The sequence below is a fragment of the Tauraco erythrolophus genome, chromosome 5, assembly GCF_009769465.1.
Source record: "Tauraco erythrolophus isolate bTauEry1 chromosome 5, bTauEry1.pri, whole genome shotgun sequence".
Classification (NCBI taxonomy): domain Eukaryota; kingdom Metazoa; phylum Chordata; class Aves; order Musophagiformes; family Musophagidae; genus Tauraco; species Tauraco erythrolophus.
The window spans coordinates 22,735,768-22,755,299 of record NC_141469.1 but is presented as its reverse complement, the minus strand read 5'-3'; the positions used below and the strand labels follow the sequence as shown (position 1 = coordinate 22,755,299).

At 45.2% G+C, this 19,532-nt stretch overlaps 1 protein-coding gene across 1 annotated transcript in view; it reads right to left on the bottom strand.

Annotated features, from left to right (window-relative positions):
* The window catches only part of GFRA4 (GDNF family receptor alpha 4), a 74,242-nt gene that overhangs the window by 8,639 nt on the left and 46,071 nt on the right, over positions 1–19,532 (bottom strand). The window contains exons 2-3 of the mRNA XM_086611910.1: positions 5,551–5,829; positions 2,790–2,870 (exon numbers count right to left, since the gene is read on the bottom strand). Coding sequence (XP_086468036.1) covers positions 2,790–2,870; positions 5,551–5,829 — 360 coding nt within the window. The remainder of the gene's footprint in view (positions 1–2,789; positions 2,871–5,550; positions 5,830–19,532) is intronic.

Genomic DNA, 19,532 nt, shown 5'->3' with positions numbered 1-19,532 from the left:
CTGGAGCGGGTGACAGCTTCCTAAGATGCCGTGACTCCATGGGGAAGAAGCCCGCACCGGAGCAATCCGATGGGTAAGGGTTGCATCCTGTGGGAAGGACTCACGGTGGAGTCCCATGAGGAGGGGATCCACTGGAGCAGGGAAAAAGATTGCCAGGAGTCCTCCTCCTTTGAGAAAGGAGCAGCAGAAACATGTGATGAACTGACCTGCAGCCCCCATTCCCCGTCCCCCTGCACCACTGGGGAGGAGGTAGAGCTGAGAAGGAGGGGTGGGTAGAAGGTGTTTTTGAGATCTGGCTTTGTTTCTCGTTATCCTCTCAAGTAACTTGTTACGAATTAAATTGATTTGACCCCATACCAAGTCTGTTTTGCCCGGGGCCATGGTCAGTGGGTGATCCCTCCCTGTTCTTGTCTCACCCTCAGGCCTTTTGTTAAATTTTTCTCCTCTCCACTTCACCGAGGGGAGCAGCGACCGAGTGGCTGAGCGGTGGCTGAGCCGCCACTGAGCTGAACCACGGCACCCTGGGAGGAGTTGGCCAAGACATTCGGCTTTGATCGGAGAGATAAGATGAGGGTCCTCCAAGTGTGAGAAATAAAGTGAATTTGAAGCCATTTTTCACCTCTCTGAATTAAGCCCATAACCTGAAGCACACTAGAAGGACCTTCCCCCCCAGAAGAGAAGGATTTTTTCACAGAGGAAGAATCTCCAGAATGATAAATTTCCAGTGCCGAGTCAAGCCCTATCTTCAGCTGGGAGTTAAAACCAGCCAGTCACTGCTGACAAGTGTTAAAACATCGACAGTCTCTCTGAGCACTTCAAAACTGGCTGCCCTCCTTCATTTTCACTGACGTTATCAGATTCTCTTTCTCCGAGCATTTATTTTTCCCTTTCCGTTGTCCCCACTGCTTAAGGTGAGCTGGAAGTCAAATTCCAAGTTTCTCAGTTATTTTATGAGGAGTGAACTTGTTGCTTGGTTTGTTCCCACCACGTAGCTACTTCCCTTTCAGAATGCCCAGGGATTGATATTGTTAGAGCATCGGTTTACGCTGGGGAGCTGTCAGCAAACGTGTAGGAAACAGTTACTTGGAAGGGTTTCATTACCCATTCAGCTAATGAATCACAGGGAGCACGCTGGGTTTTCTCCTCTTCCCACGCAACAACGGAGGATGTGCTTTCTAAAATCACCGCTACAACTAGAGTGGAGGGATATAATTCCGTTTGTACAGTTTTAATAGTGGCCATATTTTGTTTATGTAAAATTAGGTTAAAAATATCAGTTGCTCTGACTTGGCATACGTTCGTGGGGGTGTTTTGTGTTTCGACGAGTTCTTGGGAAATTTTTTTTTTGGTAGGTTTATAAGAGGGTCTTTTGGCAGTGCTGACCATGGGCACTGGACAAGCATGGGGCTGTCCATTATAAGTTATGTTATAAAAGGTGTTGATGAGTGTAAAGAGGGCAAAAAAAGTTAAACCAAGAAACTGCATGTCCCTAGATGGATGCAGGGTCCTTTGGTACATATCCCTCCTATTCCAGGCCCATTTGCTTTGCTGCCCAAACGGTTTCAGTCTGTTTTAAAAACTTGGCAATGCATTAACTATGCACAAAAATTCGCATCCCTAGATCTCACCGTGCTCTGAAAAGCCCTGAAGGACTTTCAGCAAAAGGGGAAAAACTCTAGTAAAGAAGGCCATGACCCGGCAAACAGCTCTGTGCACGCTTCACTTTCCGTGCTCAAATCAGTCAAGTGGAGTCAATAAGTAGATGTGAGGTCAGGGAGCACCCCCCTTCCCCTGGCTGCTCAGATTGTCAAGGGCTGATGGGTTAATTCGCTCCTGGACATTTTCACCTGACAAGTGCCTTGCCGTGGCGGGGACTGCAGACATCCATCGGCTGCAAGGACGTGCTGCTGCTTACTTGCCTGGGTGCTCTTCAGCTGTGGATGCTACCCCAGAGCCTGGTGCACATCTGGGAAGAGCAGCAAGAGGACTGCTGTTCTGGCACATCTGCCAGAGACACACGAGGAGTCCATTACCTGCTCCCAGATGGGCAGTTTGGTAACAGAAATCACGGTCAGTAAAGCTTCCCGGCGGCTGTGGTGCATAAGGAGAGCTGAACTCTGGTTGCGGTGGCAGCTGTGATGTTGGTGATGGATGGCTTAATAGCTACTGCACTGACCTTTTAGCTGCTGAGCTGGGGGTTCATGCCCTCGAGGGGGTTAAAAGGTGTCAGGCAGCTCTGCTCACGTTATTAAGCGGATTACATGAACCAGAGCAGAACATGGGTCTGAGTCCTGAGGTTGCCCTCAGGGCATGGGGTTAAAGGCTGTGGCTGGGATCAACCAGCGGGTTGGGTTATTGAGCTTTTTGCCTGCAGAGTTTTACCCTGTGGCTGATGTGGAAGTACATCCTTATACCTAGTGACACTCAAGCAATCCCCTGCTCGGCAGGGTGTCTGCATGGCACAGGTCATCCACCTGCTATGGAGAACCAGCCCACTTGTGATGGCTCATTGGAAGAGGCCTTCCTACCATGTCCCTCAGTCCCAGCCCTTCACAGTAGGGACATGAAAAAGCCTAAGATCAAAAATCACACATGCCTCTTCCTAGGACGTGTTCTTCCACCATCAGTTTAGCACAGGAATCATAAGCAGCTCCTTGGAAAAATGATTGAAAAATCTCAGCAGTGCTTTGTGAAGAGACCACAAAGGACTGCCTTGTCCATAGCACTTGATCCCACAGCCAGTTCCCCCCTGTTTGAACCAGTCAGTGTAAGAGCTTCTTCCCACCTACCTGCAGTGATGGATGCCAGCCGGACGTAATCAAAGCCTCTGATGAACGGCTCGTAAGGGGAACTCTCCAGTACATTCATGCCTGGGTTGAAAAGAGAACTTAGTGAGAAGGCAACTGAGGCTCCTGAGGGATGTCCAAGGTGTACGAGGTTCAACAGATGCAGTGCAGGTTTGCTTGGTGTGTCCAAGGGGACATGCTCTAAAGGCCGTAAGTAAACAGATACTCACAGGAACTGATGCGTGGCCGTGTCCTTAAAGAAGGGAATGGGATGTAACTGGCTTTTAAAAATATATCACAGTTTTGGAGTAGGGAAGCCTTTCAGAACTGTTGAGTTGCAACCCTCTATAGCTCACGTCTTGGGCCTCTTTATACGGATTGCCACTGAGGACACCAGTCTATGGCACAGGCTCTTGCTCATGGGCAGAGTTCAAACCATAAGCTCCCTACATACGTGGGGTTTCCATCACAGTTCTTGCTGTTTCCCATATGTCCCTCGCTGGGTCAATGGTCCTCACCTCTTTCTAGGACACAACCAGGGCTGTGCACAGGGCTATGTGTGTGGCAACACACACGCCTTCGTATTTATTAACACCTCTCCCCTTCTCCTTGCCAACAGTCCTTTCTTACTCGGTGTAGAGCTAATGACCCACAGCTCCTGCAGAAACTTCCCCTCTTCATTTTTAAGTTGCTGGGAAGCTAATTTTATTCAATCAGTGCTTCCCTTTCATCCGCTCAATGGTCTGTAGTGCCCCGTCATCCTGATGGATGCCACAGAACGCTATTGAAGCAAACAGCTAGGTATAATTTTTTTTTTTTTTTTATTAGACATTTCCGTGGATATGGGCAGCAGCAGCAGAGGTACTGACTGGGGTAAAAGGACTATCAAACCTCGTGCTCCGGGCATATGCTGATCACCAGCTGTGGTCAGGAAGAAATGGCTCCCAGGGGACACAGCCCTGTGCAATTACCACAGGTGCATTACACGGCAGCTTTACACCTTCATTGAAATATCTGGCATCGTTACTGACTGGAGAGGGGCCCATTTGTATGTTCCAGAGTAGCAGTTTTATGTCCTGATGATATAGCACCTTATCAGAGGATTGTTATCGGGTTGTCATCGTGTTATTGTGTCTCCAAATGGGAAGGTGGCTAAACACAGGCACGCTCAAGAGAAGCTGAGTAAATAGTATGCTTTGTAAATTCCCTGAGCACACATTTCCACAATTGATTTTATAAGAGGGCTTCTAGGAAGCTTTTTACAGCCTCCTGGGTGCGTATGACTGAGAGACAAAGCCCTACATGGAGCACGTGGATTGGCTTCCTTTCTCAGTCAATTAAACACGCGTAAGGATTCTGAAACATGTGACTATTATGAAATATATTTCCCCGGGGAAATTAAGGCAAGGAAATCAAGGTTTGGGAATCTGCATTGGAAGTGAACTCAGTTCTTGAAAAACGTGGGGCTCAGGACATGACAGCAGAGGAGAAGTAGGGCAGAGTCTTGGTGGTCTCCGATAACAGCCCTCTCACAGTCATCCCCAAGATGAAGGTCTCAAGCTGCTGGGCAGGAAGCCTGTCCAACCTGGCCATCCAGCACCCATCTAGGAGATGGGTGCTGAATGGCTCTGCATCTGGAGACCCACACCTGGCCCTTGCCTGCACCCAGCACTCCATACCATCCTCTCCCTGCTCTTCCAGCAGTGTTCCTGGAGCTGGGAGTCCTCCTGACACCGCCATCCTGCAAAGCCACATCACAGATGGACTGTGTCCAAAGTTTCAGGCCACAAAGGTCAGTGGTGAGGGGGCTGTGACACAGCCTGTTGAGATGAATGGAGAGGCTGGATTGCCACCTCTTCCCCAGGCTTCACTTCAAAGCAAACAAGTTCACCTGGCAAGTGATTATGGGAAAGATTGGATCCTGGAAGGTGCTGAGGTCTCCCTGCAAGCTCTGGCACCCGAAAACTTTCCGGGAACTTGATCAAGCAGTTCACTTTCTCGCAAGCCTGTGTGTTATAGTCTCCATCTACTTTGTTTTGCTTGGCCTTTTGGCCTGTGTTATCACCCCTGCACCTTTCCTTTCAGCTTTCAGCCAGCAGTGTTTTATTAATCTATTTCGCAGCCCATGGCTGGAAGGTTCTGTTTTATTCCCCATTTTAATTTTCATGGTGCATAAAATACTCACCAGCCTGACAAGGAAGAGTTATGGCCGCTGAGGTGCACTTTTATGATGACTCTTAAAAAACGTCAAAATCCAAACTTACTAAATACTGGCTCTGGGAACACTTTAAATTCCGACTTGATGTCACCAACCCCAAATCTTCACTAAACGAAGACACTAGTGTATTTGAGAGCCTCCAAGAGAGTGATTTTTTTTAAGTTCCTGCTGTTTTTTTCCTCAATGCCCATACTTCATACAGTGTTTCTAGAAAATCTACAGCTTTCATGGTCTTGGCTAGCATACTTAGATGCAAAATATTCCATGCATTTCTCCAGCAAAAGAGCTCAAGGAATACTTGAGCATCATAAAAAAAAGAGACCAGGTTAAAAAAAAAAAAAGAAAAGAAAGAGGTATCTCAGGTTTTCAGGATTGTTTTCCCAAAAATGCTATTACCATGTGGGTTGGTAGGTCTTGAGAGGGAACGGGATACTACAAGAGTGAGCTTTTTTGCAGTCACTTTGCTGCTGGGAAGCTCCACAGAAAGCCCCAGCAGTAATTCTCTTTCAGGAAGATCATCAGAAACGAGTACTCTGCTTGACTGACCTTCCATCAACGTGTGGTGGATGCTCCAGTAGACGCTCAAGCAGTGCTTCTCCTTTTTCATGCCTCGCTTGCACTTGCAGCCATAGAGCTGGCTGGAAAGCAGGGCCGTCACGGTGCTCCGGCACTGGTTCTTGGCGTCGGGGCCCAGCTTGTTGGCTCCATTGCCTGCGATGCATTGCCGAAGGGTCCTGAATTTGGCACTGCAGATGGGGTCGTTGGTACAGGACTCTCCTGCTTGAAGGCAGTCCCTGCTCGAGCTGACAGCTTCTGCCATACCTTCTGCAAGAGAACCAGGTAAATGGTGTGAGGATAATGGAGCAACCCCAGGTGTGAAATGAATTATGTCTCCCATGAGCTGGAGCAGGCTGGGATGTCCATCTTCACATGCAGAGATGGAAATCCCTCTCATCACCATCCATTCTACAAGCAATCACCTGCTTCTGAAATCTTTAAGTGGGCAGATCCCTCCCCAACAGGTCAACTGGAGGGTTTAAATGCCCGGGCTTGCCACTCCTACTCATGGATTGCCCACATGATGGGGAGCACTGGCTGCTCGAATGTGCTGCAATGTTGCTCAGCAGTGTCACAGAGGAACAGGAGTGGGCAAAAGGATGTCAGAGAGATGTTAAGGAGACACGACACAACCTGAGATTCAACACCTTAATCCAACCCTCTCTCTCATATTGTTGGGCCCCCAGCAGCAGAGATCTGGCATCCAGCTGAGTTGCTGGAAGGACAGGTCACCTGGAGACCAGGTTCTTCCTGATTTCAGAGGGTGACCCTGAATGGGGTCAGCCTGGAAGCAGGATTATATGTGGCAGAGACTTGACCAGTTCCTGGTGCTTGCTCTTTCCTGCTTGAAGCACAAAAAGCTCTGCAAGCCCTTTGCTCCCCCAGCTCTTGATCTCATTTCTCCCATCTGATGTTAACAGCAGACCAATGCTATGGAGACCACAGCCTCTCCTCCTTGCACACAATTTAACTCTGCCTACACCTCCCTGAAGCTATGAATGGCTCTGTGTGGGGTGTTTTGACACAGAGTCAGCCCACGTGTGTCCCAGGAATTGGCCTTTGTTCACCATCACCACCTCCCAGGACACCCACTGTTGGTCTTGGTTTTTTCCAAACTTCTGTAAATTCTCCTCAGTTACTTGCAAGAATACCAAAAGTGCTCTGTTCCCCATACTAAGACGATAGCACGAGAAGAAAACATTATTGCTACGTGTACACCAATAAATTAAGTAAGGTCAGTGGGACTCTGTGGTGCTTTGCCCCCATGGCCTGGAACAGACCATTTCTATGCTATTAAACACTCTTCCTCTCTAAAGCAGACTGGCCACATCCAGAGTGCCTCCTGGGCATGGACTCACTTCAAGGCTCATGGCTGCATTGCTGCACCCTGGCAACGGCAGGGCCAGAGGCTCATCCATGCTCAGCAGGGCATGGTGGCACCCAGGTGGTGGAGAAGAGACAGAGGTCAGAACAAGGCACATCGCTCTCCTTTCACTTGATGTAATGCTTGGGAGCATGTTGACATAGGTCAGACATGACTGCACCATGGCTTGGGGCAGTGATGAAGAGGGAAACCAGGTTTATGGAAGGAGAGAATCAGTCCCTGTGCCTGCAACGTAATTTTGAATCCTGCTGTACTATAAAAATCGAAATTGCTGTCATGACCTTGAAGGAGGACTTCTCAAATACTTCCCAAAGGAACTCCTTGTAACATAACTTGTCTTCGCTTTGGATAGGAAGCAGAAGGGTAAGGACACCTTACCCTTCACAGGGTAGATAAGATGGGAGCACCTTCTGGTTTTTGAGCCCCTTCAGGATCTGTTCCTGGTGAGACCTAACTCAGACAATATCAGAAAATCCTCTGTCCTGAGAAAAATGTGGGCCTCAGATTTCCATCTCTGAGGGATTCATGAGATCTCCCCTCTCCCCCAAGAGTCTATTGATCTTTCCATAAAGTCTCTTTTTCCTCCTTCCACCTGCTGCCTCTCCTGCCCTGAATTTCTGCACCTGCTCTCCGAGTTCAGCGCTTGAGCTCAGTATATCCATTTCTCTTCCCTCAGCAGTCACAGGCTGTTTGCTAAGAAGGAACTGCTTCTGTTGCTCTTGATTAGAGTAGAAGGTAGCAGCTGGAGTTCAGATATTTCAATTATGTTTATTACAAACTTTGGGTGAACCCACCAGGAGGTTTCCTCCTGAAATATCTCAATGGCATCTCAAATGCAAAACCTTTCATCAAAACTCCAGACTATTGCGAAGTGCCTCGTGGCCAATGTCAAGCTTTCAGTCATTTCAAATCTCACAACACCTCAAATTTGAGTTCTCTTACCCCTGATTTATTCATAGACCTGGTTTATTTAGCACTCAAGGCTTGTTTGGATCTGCCAAATGTGGAGAGAGAAATTACTTCCAACATGTAGGAAACTCTGCCTTGGGCTGTCATATCTTGACGAACTCCGAACACAAGGAACCAGTTTCCTTGAAATATCATTTGGTCTGCAATTTCACTGAGATCCATAAAATGAGCTGGAGCTGCTCATAGTCTCTGCTTTCAGACACCACTGAATTTTCCATGCACATATCTGAGCAGAATTCATAGGGGGGGGGTGGAAAAGTGTTTCACTTATTTTGCCCTGGCTTTCTCCAAAGGATCTCCTCTGGACGAGGATGAAGCATGGCAGGTTTTATTCTAGAAGAGATGACTTTGTCAGTGTCATGTCAGCTGCTAGAAAAGTAGGTTAAAATAAAAATTATGACCCTCCTTCCCCCTCTCCGCTACATGAATTGCAGAAGATACTCCCCAGGACGGTTATAAACACAGCCAGCCAGTAAAAGCTGTAAAACACTTTGGGATCCCACTTTAAATAAATCAAGCAGATTGACCATTTGAGAAATTTTCCTGCAAAATTTTAAGTAAATATATCCTCAAGCCGAGACTTGCTTCATAGAACAAAGGCCAAGGGTGAGTATTTACAGCCCAAGCCCAGAGCATAAACCATCCCCATTCAGACTTTATGACAGAGGTGCTTGAAGCAACTTGAAGTGGAGCGTCACGAATGACCCGTTCCATAATCATGTCACTTAAAAACCAAATCGTTCAGGGGCTTTTATTGTTAGCGATGTCTTTGCGACTGAGACAACATAACACCACGTTTTCCTCCTCGCACTGCCCCTGAGAGAGTAATTTTATGCAACATTAAGAGAGAGCCTCTTAGGGGAAAAAAAAAAAAAATCTCTGTGACTTATAAAATAGATGGTGCTTTCTAACAGGCAGGGACTAAAGCAAAATCAGGTCTTCTCTCTCAAAGATCATAGAATCATAGAATGGTTTGGGTTGGAAGGGACCTCAAAGATCATCTAGTTCCAACCCTCCTGCCATGGGCAGGGAAACCCTCCACTACACCAGGTTGCCCAAAGCCTCATCCAACCTGGCCTTGAACACTTCCAGGGATGGGGCATCTACAACTTCTCTGGGCAACCTGTCCAGTGCCTCACCACCCTCTGAGTGAAAAATTTCTTCCTTAGATCCAATCTAAATCTCCCCTCTTTCAGTTTAAATCTGGAGTGACCTTTCTGGCCTTGCCTTCAAAAATGACACCTTGCAGACTCTCCACCACGGGATTTTCCTCCACCTCTGCTACTGACTGATCAGGAGGCTTGGGGTATGTGCCAGGTTGTGCATGGCTTGGGCTTTCCATGCCTCTGCTTTCCTAATAGCAGACCTTCCAGCTCCCTCTGCTCTCTTTAAAAGGCCATTTGTCTGGATTTTTATTCCTCACTTGCTGCTAATTTCACGCTGTTTATGGTGGGCAGATGGAGTAATGAGTTTATTTTCACATCCTGTTTGTAGCTATGCTCCACATCTGTTTCTGCTCTTGCCTACCTCAGTGACACTTACATAAGTTACTCCTAATGTGCAGGAGTAAGAGAAAAACCTCATTCTTCCAATTGCCTTAACAGACCCTTGATTCTTCTTATACAGGTATCTCAAAGCGTGTTTTGTTGAACAAGGAGGTCTGACTCTCCTCCAATGAGACCATTTCCTTCACCAAGGAAACGCAGCTGCGCCTGGAGTACAGAAGTTTGAAGGTGACCCTACACGGCCTGGGAATGGTGAACAAAATGCCTGGTGAGCACCAACACGGGGCCCTGCCACTCCGCCTTTCTGATCCAACCAACACTTGGGCTTCAGGTGGGTGCAGAGGAGGGCCACGAAGATGATCAGAGGGCTGGAGCACCTCTGCTATGAAGACAGCATGAGAGAGTTGGGGTTGGTCAACCTGGAGAAGAGAAGGCTCCGGGAGACCTTCTAGCAGCCTTCCAGTGCCTAAACGGGCTGCAAGAAAGCTGGAAAGGGACTTTTGACAAGGGTGTGTAGTGACAGGACAAGGGGCAGTGGCTTTAAACTGAAAGAGGGGAGATTTAGATTAGAGATAAGGAATAAATTCTTCACTGTGAGGGTGGTGAGGCAGTGAACCAGGCTGCCCAGAGAAGTTGTGGCTGTCCCATCCCTGGAAGTGTTCAAGGTCGGGTTGGATGAGGTTTTGAGCAACCTGATCTAGTGGAAGGTGTCCCTGCCTGTGGCAGGGTTGTTAGAACTAAATGAATCTTTGAGGTCCCTTCCAACTCAAACAATTCTATGATTCCACGATTCAGACATTTTTGGAGAAACCACACCATTTCTCATGGTGCTTTGGGATACATCCCACTCCCCTCCAGTCTTTTGTATGTATTAAGTGTGAATCTTTTTACTCTCCTGATTCACTCACAGTCCTAGGGAGTGATAGATGCCGTTATTAATTCCATGACAAGCTGTTGACTCCAGAACTTTTGGTGTTGGCTTTTACAATATTTGCTGCTAAGAGGAGAATAACCACTCGAAATCTCCAACAAAGCAGCAGAAGTGGTTTATTACCCCTTTAGGATAGTTGGACATCTTTTACATAATTCTTTCTAATTCAGGTCTGCCAAATCTTGCAAAACGAATACAAGCCTCGTGCTCAGGCTGGATCTCCTGTGTTCATGCATCTTCTATGCTGTGGGATCCCTTCTGCTGTGCCACCTCATAAGCCTGCTGCACTTCAGAAGCTTTCTGCTGACCAGACATATCACATGCAACATGTCGTGGTGTATGAGAGGCTGTCCATCTACAAGCCTTGGTTTGTCTGCAAAGCTGGATGGGTCTCCTCATTCCACAGCTGGTCTGCCAGCCAACCCATAGGCCATGTAAATGGCTGGGAGAGGACACTGCAAAGTATACTTGCATTCTGTGCTAAGGTGACAGACACTTGCAGAGCTGGGATCTAAACCTCATGTGGGCACCAGACCATCCCTCTGTGTTCAGCTGGGAGAAATGGTCATCATCGGGCAATCTTAATAGGCTGGGTCAAATTAAATCTGCAGGACAGATGTTAATGCTTGCTAATAGGCAACTGCTTGATACCCAGAAAATTTCAACTTACCCAGTGCTGCTAGAAATAAGTTGTCACACATGACTGTCCTGGATTGAAAAATGATGGGAAAGGGAGTCTGAAAGAAATATTCCTAGTTTTTCCCAAATATTCATAAAGCAGTATTGAGCATGAATGGGGCCAGGTGGCTTATGCAGGTGGTCACTGCTAAACCTTGTTTAGACTGTATTTTCACATCATAATTTTACGGCCAAGCACTTAGGATCACCTAAAGAATAAGCCCTTGTCTACAGCTCAAGCTTCATTTCCCATTTACTGTTGAATTAGCTGCAGAGTGTGCGGTGGACTGCCTTTCCTCCAAGTGCATACTTTGGATATGCCTCCACTTGCATACCTTAAATTTTTTTCAGGAGTGCTACACTTTGTGGCTTATAGGTGTCCCCTTCTCCAGGGCTCCCATTTGCAATGGGGTTGAGGCACTCAAGAGTGCTTGAGGCATGCAAGAGTGACAATGCTACATTGGGAATTCATTGTCTACATTGCACTAACATGTACTCAGGTGGGCTCATGTCACTGGACAAAAACCCTGAACGCGGCCTGATCTGGAGAGAAACATACAAAGCATAACAGAGCTGCCCCAGTAAATACCTCTGCCATACCGATGGTCCTTCCCCCAAACCTGCCTGAGAGCAGCCCTTCCAGGAGAGCCCACACATCTTGTCCAAAACTCATAGCTGTTATCTGGATTTCATAGTGCCTAGCAATTCAGGTTGCCATTCTCCAGGCAAGGGAAAGTTTCCTTTCCTTACGACTGCCTTGCCCTGAGCTTAGTGCATGATCAGTGGTCCAACACCATGAACATTTTGAGGGCTGGCTCATTGTTTTGCTGGATTAGACCAAAGCAGCTCATGCAAGGAGGATAACACTATTTGTTGCTATCAGCCCTCTGTGGACTTAGATGGTTTTAGGAACATAACACACACATAATGAAATCCCACCCTGCAAACTGATCTGCTTTTGCTAGTGATTCTTGCCAGTCAGCACTGGGATGGTGGAATTTGCTGAGAATACCTCAGGAATGCAGTGTCTGAAGGTGTCAAAGCAATACTGGAAAGTTCAGGCCAACAACATCCTGTATGTCCTGAACAGGCATTAAAGATGTTCTACTTGACTCTCTGTACCTACAGCTCTGACCTTTCTCCTGTTATGTTCAGGTTATAAGCAATCTTCTGTCTGTATTTGCTTGGTGCCTTCAAGCAGGACTTTACAGGCACTGGGGAAATACAAATAATAACATTCATTAAGTGTTTCCTTCTCCCCTAGTATCTGATCCACGTGGAAGATAATTTACTCACTGCATGGAATCAAAACCAGAAGAAAGTACATTTTTCTAATCTCTCTTCCTGCTTGACATAGACCAATATGTGACACCTAGATACCTTCAGAGAAGCCAGAAAACTTGAATTGTCCTGTTGGTCAAGATCCCTGCTGTGGCAGGAAGTTTATTAAGCAAGCCTTCCCACCTGTCCTTTGGCATGATGGATCTGCTCTAGTCCAATGATGTGTAGACGTTCTTAGTGGGCTAAGTCCACCCTGTGTGGACTGCAAAGTAAGAGTGAAATGTGGTGGCCACAAGCGTTAAATGGAAGAACGAATGAGTCGAAGTGGGTATAGTGAGTCAGGTTTTACATATCTGCTGAGATGAACTCAATAATCCCCAATTTGTCTTTGACAGCCCTTCTCATTTCATCTGTAACTCTCTCAGCCATTTGCCAAGGAGTCAAGTGTCACTCTGACTTTGATGAAGGCTGAAAAGATGGAGCCTGGAAAAAAAAACACAAACATGGGCTAGGGCATTAGTTGTTGGATTGTGTCTGCAAACTTTCAAGTTGAAAGAAAATCCAGAGCCCTCTGGGTGTCTGTGGTCTGGTGAAGTTACATCATGCCTCTACTACCCTTAAGGACAAAATAATTCTGCATGAAAACTCTCACAATATCTTGGGGTGAAGTCTCCCTAGATATCATTACTCTCCTACACTAACACACCCTTTCTGACAAGGCTTCAGTCTTTGTTTTCTAAAGATGCCTTTGGAATGCCCTGTCCTGCTGGACTGACTCAGCCAGACTAACCACCGAATCAGCTATAAACAGTATTCTTCTGAAAAGAAAATGCAAATCAGACCATCACGCTCAGTGCATGACCTGGTTGCAAATAGTTGTGTACCTATTCCAAATAAGATTAATCCATCTGACCAGAGAGAAGGCTTAAAACTTTTGAGCATCCACGAAGCCTCAAATGGGGTCCACACTATTCTGAAACGTGTACTCGGAAATCAATATCATACAATAAGATACTATTTTGGGCAGTGAACATGATCCATGCCACATTCATTGCTTGCCAAAATTTGGGGGCACCATGATATTGATGTAGAAGCTCAGTCTCTGGTGTAACAGAGGTGCCTCCCCCATCCCAAATCAAACCAGCCATACCACCAACAGGAGATGGTGGTTAGTGGGGCTTGTGATCACTAGGATCTTAACACAGGTGCCTAAAAATAAGCATCCCATCCTGTGGGATAACTGATGGTCTCTGGATTTTGATTTCTTGTCTGTGAAGAGAAGAGCACATCTAGCCGAGAGCTGTTAAGGACAACTATATTAAAGACTGTGAGGTCTCAAAGGCTAGAGGAGATCTCTAAGTACTTAAAGTAGATATAGATAAGACCTCAAGTTCCATCTAAGTTTGGCTATAAATGTCCTGACCACATGGTAGAGACATAAAGATTATCTGCTGAGGCATAGTGAAATGAATTTAGACACGAGACAACTCCTTTTTAGATCTAACTCTGGCTGAGTCTGCTTGATCATACCAGCTTGTCTTCTGTCCCCTTTCTGATCCCTCATGTTCCTCATCCAGAGATTGCCTAAGTGCTGGACAGGGCTCAGACAGACCCCTATTCACCCAAAAGATGGTGCTGAGCAAGAGCTTTGATTGCAGGCCTTCCTGTGACTATGAGTCTGGTAATTGATTTTCATATGCTGTAGAAAGCACAACCTAAGGAAGATGACTCAATGGGAATATCGAGGATTCTTGATATTCAGAATTATCTTTATTCTTCCTAATAGGTTGTTCCCAGGAAGACATTGTGGGCATCCTGTCCATAAGAGAGGAATCCATTATGCATTTTCTTGGAGAGACGTGGCACAATGAGGCAGCACAACCAGCCACGGCTGAAAGAATCATACGGGTTGCCTGCATCTCTTGCAAAACCTCAGTCTGATCTCTCCAGAAAGAAGGGAAGAGAGAACGTGTGTGTGTACGTGCATGTGTGTGTGTGTGCGTGTGGAGGGAGGGTTGTGGAAAACACAGTGAGTATTGTTCATGCCCAGCACTTATTCAGTCAAAAATACAGCTGATGGGAACATATATGGACTTCACAGCTGAGGCACTAAGTGTATTGCTTTGGATGTGTATTTATTGCTGGCATTTTAAAGCAACTCTTACTGGCATATCAAAATACTTCGAATGAAAGCTGCCGTTGAAAGGGAAGTCATTATCACTTCAATTGGTGCTGCATTCGGATGAACTGAGAGCGACCTAAAAAGGATAGCAATCGTCAGTAATGCTCCACACGCGGGTGGCTTCCATTTGCCCTGTCCAGTGCTGTGACGTTTTCTCTTCCTCTTCGATGTCCTTGAGAAGAGTGTGTGACCGTCAGAACTCTCCACTGCAATGGTGAAAGCAAAGGTCCTGATGAAGTCGTTCTAAGCAAGATCTGTCTATAGCAGCTCCAAAGATAGAAATCCATCTCCTACTGGAGATGGGGGAGGGATGTTTTTAAGCATGTTGCCACCCTGAATTGTGGCAAAAAGGGGCAAATTCAGATGGGAAGCCAGAGACTTCAAAAAAATCATAGATTCACAGAATGGTTGGGTTGGAAGAGACTTTTAAAGCAAAGATCCTGATGAAGTCGTTCTAAGCAAGATCTGTCTATAGCAGCTCCAAAGATAGCTACAATTACTATTGCAATGTTGATGACTTGCCTTGCGCCGTCATCAAGAAGCTGATGACCTTGGTTGTCAGCTGGGTTTGACACACAGGAAAGCAAAAGTTCCGGTCCCAGGTATAAGTCTAAGGTAAGGAATAAGTGGAACATTCTACAAGCAAATGCAGGAAGCATGGGCCAAGGTTGGCACAATCCTACATAGAGACATGCAATGACAAACGGAGGTCTAGATATGGAGTAACTGGGAAAGCTAAAGAATAATTTAATCAAAGTAGTATTCATGGCATCAGCAACATGCTAGACATTTACGACAGTCTCTCCTACTTGGATTACATGCTCAAGTTCATTATCATTAATTGCCATGGGGCTGATTTTCCAGTCTTTAGAGAAAAGAAAATGCTATGTGCTCAAACTATTTGTAGAGGCATTTCTCTAGTGCTTCTGATGGCCACATTTACTTTTCTCAAGGCAGAGCAGTGATAAGTGTATTCTCCTTAATTACAGTCACTGAGTTCTGAGATCCCCAAAGAGCTTAGTACTGGGAATTTGTGATTCCTGAACAGTCCACACCTGTAGAAATATTTATACACAAAATAAATGTTTCACAGACCTGTATTGAGGTTGGAGATTGGAGAACATGCTGTTAACATGTTCTCCTGGTCTCTATTTCCTAGATTAACCTGAGCGTAATCCCTTTACAGCTCCCCCTTCTACAAACAGAAATTCTTCTCACATTGCAGCTTGTACTCAATGGCCACTAAAACAGCATTCAGGGGTCATCAGCTACAGACCCTGTAGTAAATGAGCTCTTCAGCTATCATTTGATTTTATACATATATTTTTTATCTATCTATCTATCTGTGCCTCAAGATCAGCTCAGCTTCCCAGCGCAGATTTCTATAAGCAATGTGGTCCGATTCTCAGCTTTCTGAGCAAAACTTCAGCTAACAATCATCAGCGCCTTAAAGGCAGTCTTCTTAAGTCCAGCAGAGTGAGATACAGATCTTTTTCAGAGCCTGTAATGGTTTTATACACATATATGAATATATATATGGATTTTTTTTAACTCCCTTAACTCCACTTTGCTTCAAATCATTTGACTGAAGAATTCTGACGTTCACCAACTCTTCCAAGTCTTGCAAAGTCATAGAATAATAGAATGGTTTGGGTTCGAAGGCACCTTCAAGATCATCTAGTTCCAACCGCATGGGCAAGGACACCTTCCCCTAGATCAGGTTGCTCAAAGCCCCATCCAACCTGGCTTTGAACACTTCCAGGGATAGGGCAGCCACAACTTCTCTGGGCAACCTGGTCCAGAGCCTCATCACCCTCAGAGTGAAGATTTTCTTCCTTAGATCTAATAATAATATCTATCAATATCTATTAAGTCCTGTCTGTAAAGTAAAGACTGTTGTAAAACATGACCATTTCTGGAAGCGCATATCTGACAAATAAAGGTTTCCTACAAGGTACCTTAATAGAAGAGTCTCTAATAATGCATTCCTAAAGTACTCTGGATAATCCAGCACATCCACCATATCCGACCCATCATCATTGTTTTTTCTAAGGTATAAACTATTGTCACATTTCATGCATATCCCTTTATCTGTTTTCTTCATCTCTGTGTTCATTTCTGACCACTGCTATACATTTTTCAAGATCTCACAGAGTCTACAGAATACCTCAGGCTGTCGTATTTTTGGCACTACTAATTTTTGCATCTATACGCTATACTATCAAGTACAGAAAGCTCTGATTTGAATTGGTATGTAATTCCCAAACCTTCTTTCCGTGACACTGTTAATAGCTTTCTGCAATGTCTTGTCTTCTGCCATGGCCTCCAGAAGTTTATTCCCTACTGCATTTGAGACAAGAGAAATCGCTTCCAACAGATTTGCATGTGTCACACCGTTCTCCACGTAGTCTTCAAGAACAGATTCCTCAAACACTCTCAGGACTGTGCCTGCTCTCAGCTCTTGTTTTCCTGGTTTGCAGACTACTCAAACTGCACGGATGCAGCTGGAAAATGAACACTAAACACCCTGCTGTTTTCTGGCAGGGGAATGATGACCTTTTTTCTTTAGGAACAATGAACTTGGAGTCCATTATTTGTTGGGATCCATCTTGCCTACCTAAATATATTTCTTTAATATTTTCTGCAGCAGACAGCCCTCTACGCATTAAGATGCTGTTTCCAGAGTATTTCTGGAAACTAATGCCACCAGTCTGCAAAGTGCACGAGAGTTTTGTCACACTGTCCTGAGTCATTTACGGAGGGATTTAATGGCCAGGAGGTTCCTCTTTGGCTGACACAGCTTGCCAAAACTCAGGTGCTTGCTTTCTTCTCTCTTTGACTTTCAAAACCCCCTGTCCAGGTTAGCAGTCCTGTTTCATTTTGAGTCCTTCTACATAACATCCCAAAAAGAAGAACTGTCATCTCATTTCATTCCGGGAACCAAACTCTGCAAATCTTTCTTATCTGTCAAAACAGCATTTCTGTAATCACCTGGCTTTGACCAGAGCCTGTATGTCAATTCACTTATACTTTCTCCCAAATATATCATGTTTCTGATTTTAAATTAGATTTCTCTTGCCATGTCCCATTTCCTGACCCATTTCTGCAGCCTTTCGTCATCTTCCCCTTTTTCTGTCCCCCTCCACAATATTCCAGTATATCATCTATATGTATTTCAATGCCCTCTTTTCCTTCAAATAATTCTTGCACTTTCCTGTCAAAAGTCTCAAAAGCAAGTTAAAACCCAGAGGGAAACCTGTACAAGCAACATCTCCCATCAGGGACATTGAAAATGCAGACTCTCAAAGTCTTCTGGTCAGGGCAATTTGCAAGGACTCAAGAGGAGCCACTAACAGCACAAAAGAAAACACATCTCCAGCCGTTGTCTTGAAAACATCTCCCTTGGCAAGCAAAGGAAAATATTTTTTCTGAATATTCCTATCAACTTCTTTGGGATCTAATCTCCATCCAAGCGACTTGTCTTTCTTTCCTGCTGTTCCCAGGGGCAGGCACATCGCAGTGGCTTCTATTTTTAAAAATGATTTCCAGTGTTAGCAGATAGCCCAAGCCCTTCCCTATTTCTGTCTCATGAACAGAGGAGTGTTTCCGGAGGCTGAAGCACTGAGCAGAGCATTTCTGGAGGCTGAAGCACTGAGCACTTCTTAGGATTTGACAGCACAGATTTCTATGCCTTGCTTACTAATGCCATTAAAGACATCTTGATATTGTTTCATTTCATTAAAAAAAAAAAAAACCACACAAAACCCAGATTCCTCCTTTTAATGACCTTACTTATAAGTCAGAATCACCTGTATCTCTTGACTGTAATCCGCTCACACTGCTGGTGAATTTTATTTTTCAGTTTAATAAAGTTTTAACTTAACTCCCCTTAATTCCAGCACTCCTCTTTTCTGGTCTACACTTCTTTGCAATATATCACTTTCCTGCTCCTGATACCATCCGATGTTTCAGATTCTTTAAAGATGTTAACCTGGAAAAGAATTTACACTGGGGGAAAAAAAAAATGAAAACAGTAAAAAAGCTTTCCATCTATCTCGGTCTCTGACTGAAGACAATTCCTGTGGAAGAGCTGTTACCTAGGAAGCAGTTGATGGAGTAAGGCTGAAGATGAAGAGAGGGATGTTTGTGCTGGTGATCCACTGATGGACAGGTAAATACTCATAAATCGGGAACAGAAATGTATGTGGCATGAATGTCACGGGCTTCTCCTCCGAGAAAATGAAGTGCAAGACTGAATTTCTGCTGTTGCCCAAGCCAGGATATGTGGTGAGTGACGAGATGGGCAGCAGTTCCAAGGAGGTAAAGCACTTTGAAGACCCTTTTGGGCAAGACCTTGAGAATGACATCCAGGCTACTTCCTGTCATGTCCCACTACACTCTCCGTAGAATAAGAGATTTTCCTTTCAAATACTGTTTTAAAGTCTCCTCATGCTGCACAACCACTTATACAGAAATATGTTCTCCTAGGGGTTCCTCGTCCCTCTCAGTAGTATGTGTACATTAACTACAAGAAATAGCAGAAAAGTAAAATTTTTATCTTCCCAATCGTCATCAAGAATAACACCCCAAAGGAGTGGACAAAGACAAAGAAATGTTCTTTTTAAAGAAACAGAAGAAGGAACCAGATGAATTATAGACCAATCATGTGGGTAAGACTGGCCAGGGAAGTAAGGAGGTGACAAGGTATGATTTTACTTTTGCAAGCTATTTGGCACAGGTCCACCTGATGCTTCCGTAAGATCAGTCTCTGAGCAATCATGCTAAAATGGGTGCTCATGAATACTGTGCTCCAAGAAGAGCAGCAATGCCACATTTTCAGACTAAGAAGGTCTTCAAGGGTCTGTCCTGAGTCTGGTACTGTTCAATATTCTTATAATGACTCAGATGATGGAATAGAGAATAGATTTATGTAATTTGTGGCTGACAGAAGATGAAGAGGGGGTCATAAGCAATGTGCAGGACAAGACTGGAATTCAAAATTATCTTGAGCTGTTAAAGGCAGCATCTGAAATCAGGAGT